Source organism: Ascidiella aspersa, chromosome 2, assembly GCF_963924565.1.
Source record: "Ascidiella aspersa chromosome 2, kaAscAspe10.2, whole genome shotgun sequence".
Classification (NCBI taxonomy): domain Eukaryota; kingdom Metazoa; phylum Chordata; class Ascidiacea; order Phlebobranchia; family Ascidiidae; genus Ascidiella; species Ascidiella aspersa.
Window position 1 is genome coordinate 39,601,695 of NC_139448.1, and position 13,465 is coordinate 39,615,159.

The following is a 13,465-nucleotide window of genomic DNA, read 5'->3' on the forward strand; positions in this document are numbered from 1 at the left end:
CACCAAGTGTCTAAATGTGCGTTGTAAAATATTACAAAACTCTGGATTAAACAGTGATCTTAAAAGCATTTCTCTTCACGTACGACCAAGTGGATTTTTACTGCCACCTGGTTTCATGAGAAATATTTTGCTTAAACCCACTTGTTTATTAAAACTTTTGAATTAACTATTCTCCTAGCTGTATGTTTTAAAGTGTATATCAGTTCAGTTTAGCAAAGATAGAATACAACACTTGTCAGCTGCAACAATCACACTTTGTATTCATTTCCTAAACTGCACATTAACCCTAAAAGCTGCTCAAACTACCAAACTTTGGTTTTGCACACACCACAATTGACAACTATGTGGTTAAACCATCACATGTGTTTTAGTTTGTGTGGTTTGCAGTTTTTCTTCGATTAGACCCATTTTGTTTGTGAAGGACATCAAGCCGGGAGGTGTAACGGACCGTGACGGTCGTTTAAAGGAGAGCGACCAGATTCTTGTGATTAACGAACAACCGCTCATCCCGACCATTTCACACAAAGACGCAGTTAAGGTTCTGCAGCAAGCGCAAGGTACAACTCTACATCAACATTAACATATATGTGAACATTTTGGCTGTTAAATGTATAATAAGCATAAAACATAATCATTTCTTAAATTTTGTAAGGTTTGTAAATTACCAAACAACAACGGGTTCAACTATAAATTATTTTTTTCTGTTAATTTTCGATAAATGATTTATGCTTTGTTTTTTATTATGAAGTCTAACTATTAACTGATATAAATAACCTATCATTTACAGTTGCTAACATGCAAAGTGTTTTATTTAATATCTCTGTTTAGTTTGTCAACTGCTTTGGTTTGCTCTATAGCTGTGGTATTTTTACAAACAATCAAAAATATCTTCAAACTATTTAAAATGAGTAATGAAGACAGCAATTTTGTTAATCGGTTTTAATTTTTTTTCTTCAGGTCTTGTGAAGCTTGTGATTGCACGTGGGGGGATTCCCCACGCCACAGAGCCCCTCTCGCACGAGGGGTCGCAAGTTTCAAGGTCATCATCGGTGCTCAGCTCAATTTCTCAAACTTCGCTCGCCGTAAGTAACAAGACTGAGTGTTTGGAAAACTTTAAGTTACAAGCACTTGAAGATTTTAAAGTTTGAAAAGTTTTGAACAACTTTTTGAAATTGTAATATTTTGGTGAAATCCAGAAATTTGAATTCAACAATTCGAAAATTCGTTTGTTCAGAAATGGCTTCCATCAAACAAAGTAAAATCAAAACCAAAATCCCAGCATTAAAGTTGTTAAATAAATTGTGTTTTGACTTTTACTTAAATCATATGAAAACATTATAAAACTTTTTAAACTGTGTTAACACCAATAGTTAGTAATATAACAAATCTGCTTTGTCCCCGAATTGAACCTAATGCCCCCATTTCTAACCAAGTAACCCCTTTTTCTAACTAACCCCCTAATTTATAACTTAAAGACTCGATTTCATGAAAAAATAACTTTAAAACTTGTTTCAGCCTCAGGACACCAAGTGGTCAGATGTTGAGACGATCGAGCTACAAAACGACGGGAGGGGGCTCGGGTTCGGGATTGTTGGGGGGCGCTCCACTGGGGGGGTCATCGTTAAGACCATTGTTCCTGGGGGGGTTGCCTCATCGGACGGCCGGTTGAAGTCAGGGGACCACATCCTTCGCATCGGTGACACGGATGTTACTAACATGGGATCGGAACAAGCGGCAGCAGTGCTCAGACAATGTGGGATGGTGGTCAGGTATAACAAACACTACATGTCGGTTAATATAAGGCTTATATGTGATAGGATTACTTAAGTTACTCTGTAAATCAGGGTTGCACTTTTAACAACAAATTGTTATGTTGACAAGATTTCGCATAACCGTCCTTCGTCGAGATTGCAGTTTGTTGCCAAACAGTTCCACTTGTTTTCCAAAATTAGAATTAGACATAATTAACAAAGATTAAAGATGTGTTGCGGAAAATTGAATCCATAACTGAAAGCCCTTCAGAGAAAAGTATGACTTGCTTAAATGTTTTATTTTTGTTTTACTTCCAGTTCCAGGTTTGTTGTTGGTGTGTGATGTTTATTGTTGTTGTAGGTTGATTGTTGTTGTATGATGTTTATTGTTGTTGTAGGTTGATTGTTGTTGTATGATGTTTATTGTTGTTGTAGGTTGGTTGTGGCTCGTGGAGATGACGACAAGGGTTCTGAGGATTCTTACAAACCTCCCCCGATAAACAACGACCAGGAATCTGTTTCTTCGGACGACTTTGATTCAAGTAAGTCGCCGACTGATGCTGGATCTTGTTCCACTTGCAGTATTTTCTTGGTATTGAACTTTAAAACTTTTCCCACAATCGCCACTTAGGTTGAATACATTGTAGGTTTCCCCCAATTTACTGTTATCACCGCAATGTTTTACCGCTTGTGTCGCAGGCAGCAGCGATGAAGCGGACGATGATTTTTGCGTTCCACCCGGGACGATGTTGTTCGATGCGAAGATTGTGAAAGACCATAGAGGATTGGGAATCACCATCGGCGGGTTTTTACAAGGTCAGCATTACATATAACATAGGTAGAATATTGGTTTCCTAAACAATGTGATTTTTTTTGATGTGATTTTTAGATGATAATGAAGATGGAGCCCCGGGTATTTATGTGAAGGGGGTTACCCCTGGTTCAGCTGCTGCAATCGATGGAAGAATAAGAGAAGGCGACCAAATAATCGCTGTAAGTTGGAAAAAAAAACTTAATATTGTTCGCCAAAATGTTTTTTTGGGTTCACTCTAAGTTAACTAACCACTTGTGACGCAAGATTCACCCAAGGCCCCTTGTAACCCAGTTTAACCTCTTATAACCCCATCAACTTTATCACCTTTTGTTACCGAGATTAACCTTATGACCTCTTATAACCCCATTACCTCTCATTAACCCCGTGACCTCTTGTAACCCCAGGTTGATGGGAAGCGACTCGACCAGGAAGATGTTTCAAGCGAGGAAGCGGTGAAAGCTCTTAAATCGACGGGGTCAGTTGTTGCGTTGAAGCTGGCAAGAGTTCCACAACTCCACAAGGTAAGCACCTTATACCAGGCGGTCTTATGCTGGTTTCAACACTGCGTTGTTCGTTGCAGGAAGAATCCCTGCAGAGGAACGCCGAGAGTTTGTTTCATCCGCCTCCGAAAGAACCCGAACCTGAATTCAGTGAGTAGTTGAATGTTGAACCGTTTCGAACTTTGTTCTAACCTAACTTGTTTAGGAGATCTTCCGCTGGACTTGGAGGAAAGAATCAAGCAGAAGTGGAGAATGATCATGGGATCGCAGTACGACATCGCTGTGAGTAGAGACAACGCCCGCGTATTATTGCTTGACTAATGTATCCTTGTTACTTGCTTCTCACAGTTGATGCGTTCCAGGTCGCCCAGCTGCAGAAGTACAACCTCACAAGCGGACTCGGGATTAGCTTGGAAGGAACCATCGACTACAACGACCGACCTCACCACTACATCAGGTAAATAACGGGGTTACTAGAGGCCATCAGGTAAATAACGGGGTTACTAGAGGTCATCAGGTAAATACCGGGGTTACTAGAGGTCATCAGGTGAATAACGGGGTTACTAGAGGTCATCGGGTAAATACCGGGGTTACTAGGGAGCATCAGGTAAATACTTAGTTACTGGAGGCCATCAGTAGGGCGAATATTTTTTGACCAAAAAAATAAGAAATTTTGACCTGAAAATAATGTATTTTGACAAAATTTTGACCTGTTGGAAATACATTGATTTAAATACCCTAGGCGTCGTTATTCGCACGTTTTTTTATACCGTATATTGCTCTAATAAAGATATAATACGGTTAAAATGACTTTGAACATATATCAAAACTAATTTTTTTGATAAAAATTGAACGATAAATTTCAAAATAACCGAACGACCAATTTCAAAAAGCTGACTTTAGTTTTTTTTTTTGTAAGCGATTTATGTGCAATTTTATTCGATTTCGACGTAAAAAAATTTGACAAATTTTGACCTAACATGTAAATTTTGACTTTTTTTGACAAGTCAAAAAATATTCGCCCTAGTCATCAGGTAAATACCGGGGTTACTAGAGGTCATCGGGTAAATACCGGGGTTACTAGGGGTCATCAGGTAAATACCTGGGGTTGCTAGAGGTGATCATATGTGTTTTAACCCCAGGTCAATCCTCCCTGAGGGTCCAGTTGGTCGCAGTGGTCGTCTTCGTCCCGGTGATGAACTTCTCGAGGTGAACGGGAGCAAGTTGTTGGGTCTGAGTCATGTTGAGGTTGTCGTGATCCTCAAGGAACTTCCGCTTGATGTTCGCATGGTTTGTGCGCGACCTCACGAAGCAAACCAAAGAAGCACAGCCAGGGACTCTGTGGTGTTTGAGGAGAAGGACGGGGACTTCCTGGAGATTCACAACGAAGGTGAGCTCTCCCCTCAAGTCTGCCACTAGTTATATGTGGTTATATAAAGCGTTGTATCACCCACAGGTGGTAGGAGTCTGCTACTGCGCTTATATAAACCCTCACATGTTTGTACAGGTGCAAGGTACGTTCCCCCGCACGATAAGATCGAAGAAAGCGACCAAAGCTCATCGGACTCAACATCTTCGCTCGATTCCATCACGCAAATCAAGATGGTGAGTATTGTGATCTGTGGTCGTGATTCATGATGATGTTGTATCATCTGTGATCATGATGATGTTGTATCATATAATTCGCAGCAAATGCCGGAGATGCCTCCTCCCCAGGATTTCTCACCGCGAGCGAGTATTTCTGGCAGCGAAGATTCCGAGATCGCCGCCATCCCCGTGCAAGGTAATTCCCCGTTGCTACTGGCGACCATTGTTGACCTGTTGCTACTGGCGACCATCGTTTACCCGTTGCTACTGGCGACCATTGTTTACCCGTTGCTACTAGCGACCATTGTTTACCCGTTGCTACCAGCGACCATTGTTTACCCGTTGCTACTGGCGACCATTGTTTACCCGTTGCTACTGGCGACCATTGTTTACCCGTTGCTACTGGCGACCATTGTTTACCCGTTGCTACTGGCGACCATTGTTACTCCGTTGCTACTAGCGACCATTGTTTACCCGTTGCTACTGGCTACCATTGTTTACCCGTTGCTACTAGCGACCATTATTGCGCAACCTCTCTATTGTTGCAGCTCCAGCGGAGGATGATAGCGGAAGTGCGTGGGAAGACAAGATCTCGATCATCGAGCTGGACAAAGGGGAGCGGGGGCTCGGGTTCAGTGTGCTAGACTTCCAGGTAAGTTGTTTAATATTGAGACAATCCTATACACAGTTGTTATCAGAGGGAGTTTCCCCGGGCCATTTAATGCTTTGTGCCAAAAAATATTTGGAAATCATTAAGAATATGGTTTTGTTCAATTGGTAAGCTTCTTGGTTAGGGATGTTCAAAGTAGAATCCCAAGGTATTCTAGAATAATAGGTTTCGAATCTAGAATAACGAATCCAGAATACCGATTCTTAGTATATTTTATTAAATTATTTAACCTCGATTTTCCTTGGGGGGAGGGATTAATCTTAATATACCCTACTTGAAGCAGTTGTGTAAACTGTAATACATGTCCAGGTTGTTAAAAACTTTATATTATGACAAATGCCAATATTATAGTAAGTACAAATGCAGTGCTTATTTTTTTACTAACATGAACTGTTATGCAGTCGAATAATGTACTGCAAAGAATACAAAGTTACTATTGACACAACAAATACTTGGCAATTACACTGTGCATAAAACTGCATAACCTCGCTGAATATTGGCCTAAAGTTGACCTTAAGTAACCCTATAGCGCATTTTGTAGACGGCCAGCACGTTTTACAACGTAATATTACTTTTGCAACTTAACGCATTTAGGGCAATTGCGAACTCCACACCAGACATTACACGTTAGTCTCTCGCCCAATAACGCTTGATTGACACCTAATTATTAGACGAACGTTATCGCGAGACGCGGTAAATGGTCGCCCGAAAAAACGCTGACACTGCACTACGAGGTTACATTTAAAGCAAGCACTGTAAATTGGTCGGCGCAGCGACAGGCCAACTTACCACACGCGTTTGTACAATTAGGATCGGCGGTAAAACATTAAATTATATCGGTTCCAATTGCCCGAAATGAATGGCAGAATTGGATTCGAATCCAAGGATTTAATATTCTACTTTGAACATCCCTATTCTTGATACAACTCTTTGTGTACATGAAGAGTGCAATAAATAAACATCTTCCCATCTATGTTGCATTGCGTTGTCCGGCTTCGTTCATTGTGACATTACATTAAATTTGTACATAGTCCGATACTTAGTATCGTCCGATATCGTGTATCGTCCGATATTGTGTATCGTCCTTATATCGTGTAGGACCCGATGCACCCGGAGCGCACAGCGGTGCTTGTTCGATCTTTAGTTGAAGGAGGAATAGCTGAGATGGACGGACGCCTCGAACCCGGCGATCGACTGATATTTGTCAACGAAGCTTCTTTGGAGCACGCCGACCTCGACAGAGCTGTGGCTATACTCAAGGTAGCAACGTGTGTATACAACCACGTGTTCATGCATTCATGCAGCGGTTGTACATATTTTTCTACATGTCGCGAAATACACATAGTTTTTTATATAATTTGTCGAACAAACAGTTCAGTTCCAAACTTGGTAATTACCAGCATTTCCTACAATCTTTACTAAAACCGAAAACTGTAACCCAGTCTAGGTAATATGTAGAATGTCGATATTACGGCCAATCTGTCCGATAGTGGCCAAGTGCATTGCTTTGTCTGACTAAGTCTTGTAGTGTTTAGCAAACTAGGGTTAAAGCTAACATCGAAATGTTATTTATTTACAGGCTGTTCCCAGGGGAGTTGTCACAATCGGCGTCGCTAAACCAAAACCAATGTTCAGAGTGCCATCTGCTGACAGCCAACAACATAATGCAGGTGATAACACGCATCGTTGGGTGTGTACGATAATATCGTCGGGTGGAGGTGTGTACGATAATACCGGATCGGAGTTGATACCCAAAGCCACGTGGTTGCATCGGTACTCGACCGATACTTAATATCGCACACGATCCGATAACGAATTCATTCAGGTCATGATTTGCAATCTGACGAAGCGATTCCTGCATTGAACTGTAAATTTGCTTAAGTTAACAACTGGGGGTGTTTGAACTTGGCAACGTTAAAGCAAATGGTTGGCTTAAACTTGAAAAAATATTTTTCAATTTAAACTGTTTTGCTTGTTTAAGCATAATAATGACGTCACTTGGTGTCTGGTCCGGTCGCGATATTTTTGTTCTAAATATCGTGTTTAGAAATAAAATATCGGGTATCGGCCAAGCGTAGTTGGGTGTATTGTTGCGCAACATTAAGGACAATTCTTGTTTGCAGACGCTGATCCCCAACTATCGCCACAAACATCGACATCCGAGGTAATTATTGAAACTTAATTCCATCCTTAAGATAATGGACTGAACCCGATGCCTTTGGCAATATTTTATCAGTTGTAATTATAAATATAGTTGTGACAATTTAATTCCATATCAGTTTCACTTTGCGAAAATTTATCCTTAACTTTGTAGATTTAGATAAAACAATGGTTTTATAAAACAAAATGTGAAAATTAAACTCGATGAGCCTCCCAATGTTATTCCATCTTTAACTGCTTCGTTGCAGCCCGACCACCCCGAACCCCCCAACGAAGGGGGAGACATTGGGGTTCAGCCCCCTCCATTCACCCCCGAACTAACAGAGGAACCCCAACCTGAACAAGAGAACAAACCCATCTGGGGGAACCACCGGGGTATGTCCCCTAACTCACCCAGGGTACTCGGTAAGTTGGGGAACCACCGACCATTTCTCACCCGTTCAAACAAAGACACAATCTGCAAATATACGTGATAAACTGAAGATAACGGCAACTATAGTCATGTTTTTATCTTTATCTTTACATAATAAAGTTTGATGACTACCTTGTTTATTTTGATACCCCCCTCTTGTTTTTGCTGACTCACTGTTATGTTTATGCCCACCCCCCCCCCCCTCTTTTTTTTGCTGACTCACTGTTATGTTTAGCCCACCAACCCCTCTTTTTTTGCTGACTCACTATGTTTAGCCCACCCCCCCCCCCCCTCTTGTTTTTGCTGAATCATTGTTATGTTTAACCCACCAACCCCTCTTTTTTTGCTGACTCACTGTTATGTTTAGCCCACCCCCCCCTCTTGTTTTTGCTGACTCATTTTTATGTTTAACCCACCAACCCCTCTTTTTTTGCTGACTCACTGTTATGTTTAGCCCACCCCTCTTGTTTTTGCTGACTCATTGTTATGTTTAGCCCACCTCCCTCTTGTTTTTGCTGACTCATTGTTATGTTTAGCCCACCAACCAGAGTTGAAACCTCCAAGAATGTCTTCGTCAGATTCCGAAGCTTCAAGGTAAACATTTATTTGCGGCTTTCATTTAACAAGACTTTATTACCTGAGTTTAAAATCAGTTTCATCACAAGTTCTGTTGATTTATTTTGTAGCAACACTGAAGGCGGAATAAAGCTAAAACCTAGCCAAGTGCAAAACAGGTTTTGTGTGGAGCTTTCTGCTTGTTTGGTTTCGTGTTGTTGTTTGTGTGCCAGTGTGATACAACATCCTCGTGTTATTTGTTTCTAGCCAACTGTTGTTGTTGTTGTTGTTTTTTAGCCACATGGAAGTGAAGCAAGTCACAATGTCAGGAATGACCGCGATCGCCATCACAAGCAACATCCCCCGGGGGAAGCCCCACAACCAACACCAACCACCACCACAAGGTTGGAAATAAAAATATTATTTCGATCAAAACAATCTCAAAAAATTGTCGTATTAAATTAGTATTTTTTGATGAATTTTATTAAAATAATAAATCTGTTGACAGCTTGTATTCAGTAGAGTAGCAAGTTGAATGTTAAAGTAAACTATTATTGAACCGTAAAATATTAATCTGCGTTGTTTCAAACATTAATGGGTCCGCCATTATTTCAAGGAAGCATAAGTTGGTAATTTGGGGGTGAATTGTGTTCAGGCCCCATGGTTCCATCGGTTCCACCGAAGCCGGTCGGGTACAGCGCCCCCTCGTGGCAGACCGCGGAACCCGATGAACCGAGGCCCCAGCCGCCCGTGGATGGGTTCGAGAGGATTGTGCAGATGTCCAAAGGAACCTCCAGTTTGGGTGAGGGTTCTACTAAGTATGTTGTACGTTGGAAACTTTGTGAAGAATGTGGAGAAACGCTTGTGCCTTTAATGATTTGTGTTTGTAATAAGCTTACTTAAAAAGCACAAACGTCACTCTTCGCTCCATTTATTTTGTGGGTTGGCTTTACGACTGGTAACTTCTTTGGTAACCGCTTCGGTTCATTGTTGTTGGTGACGTCATGGTTACGTCACAGGTATCACTGTGACGCCGGACAAGGACGGGGACGGATTGGTGGTCCGCTCTGTGATCGCTGGAGGCGCTGTTGCGCGGGCGGGGGAGCCCCTAATTGGAGACATGATTCGGCGAATTAACAATGACTCAGCAGTTGGACTCGGAGCCGCGCAAGCGAGAGCACTCATCCGGAACCACTCGCAGTTCAGCAGTGACGTCAAGTAAGTTGCTGTGACGTCATATAAGTGCTTGTGACGTCATGTAAGCGGATCTCATCCACATAAGCGTGGCTAAAAAAAAAAAAAACTTATCTTCGGCCTCGCTTCTTATATTTAGCTTTTCTAGAATATTTAATTAAAATGCGGTTTTACTGAAACCTCGTTTAAAGCTTACAATTCAACTTGCTTGACACAAACAAGATTATAAACAACATTGCGAGAAATATAATATAAGATTAGATTGTTTTCTGATATTAAAGCTTTAGGTGCGGCCTTATCACCTTCCTTATTTTTTTAAGGTTTTCTTTTACTCCATCAAAGTACTTAATGTTAATTGTTCGCATCAGTAAGCGAAGTACTTTAAATTTACAAACACCGACCATAAGAAGCCTGTGTTTCTTGTCCAGGATCGCTTATGTGCCGAAGCGTTACATCGAAGCTTTCAAGCAAGACTTGCCCTTCCCAGATGACCTTGACAATGACCCCTCCAGCCCGAAAGCACGTGGCGGTCAATTCGCGCACATCAAGTCAATGTTCGAAGGTTTGTTGCGTCACAATGCATCGAGAGCAGCGTGTTCCAGGGGTTGTAGGTTCGACTCCAGCTAAAGCCCCTGCTTAACAGTTGCAGTGTTTACCACAGGTTGGAATCTGCAGCACGAATGGAAGCAAAGTGCTGCAACCTCCCAGCAGCTCAGTATAACTTCAATCCAGCTTTTGTTGGTTTGAGTTCGGCACTAAAAGGTGGAAATGACTTGGAACAGAAAGAATCAGTTTAAAATTTTGTTAAGATTCATTTTTATGAAAATGTGCGTATTTTTAAACGCAGTTACAGCATTAGTGCAAAAATATGTTCCATTTAATGCAAGTTTATCGCAACTTCAGGTCAGAGCGAACAAAATGGGTTCGGTTAAAGTTGTAGAAAGTGAAAGTTAGTCTTTCAGAAAAGGTAAACCACATCATTTTACTGAAATCAAATTGTTGAGTTGCAAATATATTTTAATCTGGATAAAAATATGCGAGTTCTACTTTTGTGACCTTCTTCCTCGAGAAACCAACTTAACGCAGATGAAGCCATTTAACAAGTGATTTCAAAGTTCCTCCACATTTTGGCTTCCCGTGTTTAGTGGCTTGCATTTGTGTTGCGGTTTAGTCGGCACCAGGTCGTTATTAGGCTGAGTTAAAGTTGACTGATACATATCGTATCATGCTTCTCTGTACAAACCTTTGTGTTGTTGCGCAGAAGACGGAAGAAAATCATCGAACCCTCCCCTGGACTCGAAGCTTTGGGGCCCAGTTCAAATGTAAGTATTTAACATATTACTAGCAAAGTATCATTTTTCTAATGTGGTCGTGTCCGCAGAGTGGAGGTCCATCGACGTCCCGGCCAGTCCCTTGGTATCAGCATCGTCGGAGGAAGGAACAACATCCACCAGCAGGAGATCAGACTGGAGAGTGGAGCGCTTGTGCAGGTGACGATGCTACTATTGGATCCACATCTAGCAGTAGTAATGTCGACGTTTAAACCAGCTATAGATTCACGCTGTAGTGTTCAGGGCTGCGGAGTCGGGTAAAAATAACCAGAGTCCAAAGTCCAACTCCCAAGTCCGACTCCCAAGTCCTACTCCGGTCAAATGTGCGATTTTGTAGAGTCCCGAGTCCGGCCTGGACTCTACATCCTGTATTGCACCAGTTTACATAACTAAAATAACGTGCATATTTACCAATCCACTTCCAGGGGTTCATAAATTCATCCACTCAACAATATATGGTTGGAAAATATTCCTCTCATGCTATCCCACCTTTGGCGGCCATATCAGTTTCGAAATTTGGTACTGCGCACGTCGGACTCTTCGATAGTTTTAAAAGGTCTTACTCGAGTCCCGAGTCCGACTCTTCAGCCCTGGTAGTATTACAGGCTTGAGTGATTCCTTCACCGAGTGTTTTACTTCCAGGGGATTTTCATCAAAGAAGTTGTTCCTGGGAGCCCGGTTTCAAACGACGGGAGAATCAAACCCGGCGACCGAATCCTCAAGGTGAGTGTTGAGTTATTGTGATGTTACATTGTTTTTTTGCAACTGCTGCTGCTCTAGGTTGATGACGTTGACTTGAACAACGCGAGGCATGACGAGGCTGTGGAAGCGATCCTCAAGTCGGCAGATGTCGTCACATTCGTCATACAGAGCTTCGTGGGAGAAACTCAGGTGCCAAGTATTCAGCATTGAATGTTGGTCGCTTAAAACAACTGGGGCTCAACAAAGTAGAAACGAGCTGTAGACCTTTAAACAATCATTGGGATTGATCTAGTGTAATCATAAACTTACAGAATCTTTATCTGTTACAATTACAAGAACTTCGAATGAATATAAAACAACAGAGTTAAATGAAAAAAGTACAAATACTAATAAACATGTTAGTATATGTGAGAAATTAAGATAAAATAAACAAACAAACTCCTTACTGCTTGAAGACGAGGTGAAGCACAAATCAAATCCACATAAAAGTAAATAAAACATGGAATACCAAAACTATTTGTACAACTAACAGTTAAGCTGGGAACTTAGTCTGGTTAATAATAATCATCGTCAGAAGCATTTGTCACGAAATATTCACGAAGACTATTTCCGATCGTGACGCGACATTTGTGTAGGCAACGAACTTACACATGTAGGATGGGTAATCGCGTTATGTGGGGTGCGCAAAAAGTTGGTATATTTATTTCAAAACATCGGTTGTAAGATGTTCTACTGGTAACCTCACGTCACAGTATAAGGGTTCTAACGAGTGCTGTAGCAGTTTGCGATTATTTCAACGCCTAAATGCTTGCCAATTGTAATTATGATCGACGACAATCAGCACAGAAGCTTGAATGTTGGATGTTAATTGAGCAAAATGAACCTAGGTTGGATTTGGTGATTCGCGGGTCACTCGTTTTGCTGGAGTAGACGTTATGGTGAGCTGTAGAAGCATGTTTACAGTGATAGACCTGATTTCATTTTGATTCTTTTTTTGAGTTTCTTGTACTGAGAGTGCATTTATTTCTTTGTTTTGCATTTAGTTTAACTTCTGATTGATTTGTCATTATCCATAGAAATCACTAAAAGCTAATTTGAAAAACTTTAATCCCCAAGGTACGTCATAATCGACGCGCGATGTTTTGCAATCCCTTTATTTCAGGTTAATGACGGCTTTATACTAATTGAATTACCCCCGATCATGATTTGTGTGGTGTTGCGTTACTTTGCATAAACATGATTTGCAAAGTGTCTCATGTAGTTTTAATCGAATGCATGTTTATTGTAAATCCACTTAGACTTACAAAAGCTAAGAACAAAAATATCTATAAACCTTTGGATTCTAATATTTCACATTTACTTTCCACATTTTACAAACTCACTGTTAACTTTGAGTTACAAATATGTTTGCTTTGTGTGATATTTTGTGCAATTTGTACCATATTTTCCTCAATTGTGAAAGTTTGGCAATTTTTTATAAAAGAAACATTTCAAACAATTTTTGCAAAATTGTTCGTTTTTTGGTACTTTTTCAACTTTTTTCTTTTTTTGTTAAACAATTTTATTGTTGTGTTTTTTTAATGTGTTTGGATCTATTGATGTTTGCAATTTATTTTTATTTTGACCTATTTTTTTTATTTTTAGGAAGAACCGGCCACTATAGCGCCACCACCTGTTCACCCTCCCCCGACTTTATCAAAAGAAGGTAAGTGACGTAATAATGGAGGCATTGTGCGCCTTGTGACGAAATAATTCCTTTTGTTAAGCTCGATTAATGTCCACGTGACAA

The 13,465-nt window shown here is 40.9% G+C and overlaps 1 protein-coding gene across 1 annotated transcript in view; it reads left to right on the forward strand.

Moving 5' to 3' along the window:
• The window catches only part of LOC146166355 (multiple PDZ domain protein-like), a 30,069-nt gene that overhangs the window by 2,170 nt on the left and 14,434 nt on the right, over window positions 1–13,465 (forward strand). The window contains exons 4-32 of the mRNA XM_083382654.1: window positions 422–557; window positions 958–1,082; window positions 1,516–1,769; window positions 2,187–2,293; window positions 2,451–2,567; window positions 2,641–2,744; window positions 2,970–3,086; window positions 3,146–3,215; window positions 3,271–3,347; window positions 3,428–3,522; window positions 4,208–4,455; window positions 4,573–4,670; window positions 4,755–4,848; window positions 5,201–5,304; window positions 6,421–6,582; window positions 6,902–6,992; window positions 7,446–7,486; window positions 7,731–7,887; window positions 8,431–8,488; window positions 8,747–8,853; window positions 9,105–9,251; window positions 9,469–9,667; window positions 10,072–10,205; window positions 10,905–10,965; window positions 11,025–11,133; window positions 11,617–11,697; window positions 11,755–11,865; window positions 12,564–12,614; window positions 13,321–13,381. Coding sequence (XP_083238780.1) covers window positions 422–557; window positions 958–1,082; window positions 1,516–1,769; window positions 2,187–2,293; window positions 2,451–2,567; window positions 2,641–2,744; window positions 2,970–3,086; window positions 3,146–3,215; window positions 3,271–3,347; window positions 3,428–3,522; window positions 4,208–4,455; window positions 4,573–4,670; window positions 4,755–4,848; window positions 5,201–5,304; window positions 6,421–6,582; window positions 6,902–6,992; window positions 7,446–7,486; window positions 7,731–7,887; window positions 8,431–8,488; window positions 8,747–8,853; window positions 9,105–9,251; window positions 9,469–9,667; window positions 10,072–10,205; window positions 10,905–10,965; window positions 11,025–11,133; window positions 11,617–11,697; window positions 11,755–11,865; window positions 12,564–12,614; window positions 13,321–13,381 — 3,316 coding nt within the window. The remainder of the gene's footprint in view (window positions 1–421; window positions 558–957; window positions 1,083–1,515; window positions 1,770–2,186; window positions 2,294–2,450; window positions 2,568–2,640; window positions 2,745–2,969; window positions 3,087–3,145; window positions 3,216–3,270; window positions 3,348–3,427; window positions 3,523–4,207; window positions 4,456–4,572; window positions 4,671–4,754; window positions 4,849–5,200; window positions 5,305–6,420; window positions 6,583–6,901; window positions 6,993–7,445; window positions 7,487–7,730; window positions 7,888–8,430; window positions 8,489–8,746; window positions 8,854–9,104; window positions 9,252–9,468; window positions 9,668–10,071; window positions 10,206–10,904; window positions 10,966–11,024; window positions 11,134–11,616; window positions 11,698–11,754; window positions 11,866–12,563; window positions 12,615–13,320; window positions 13,382–13,465) is intronic.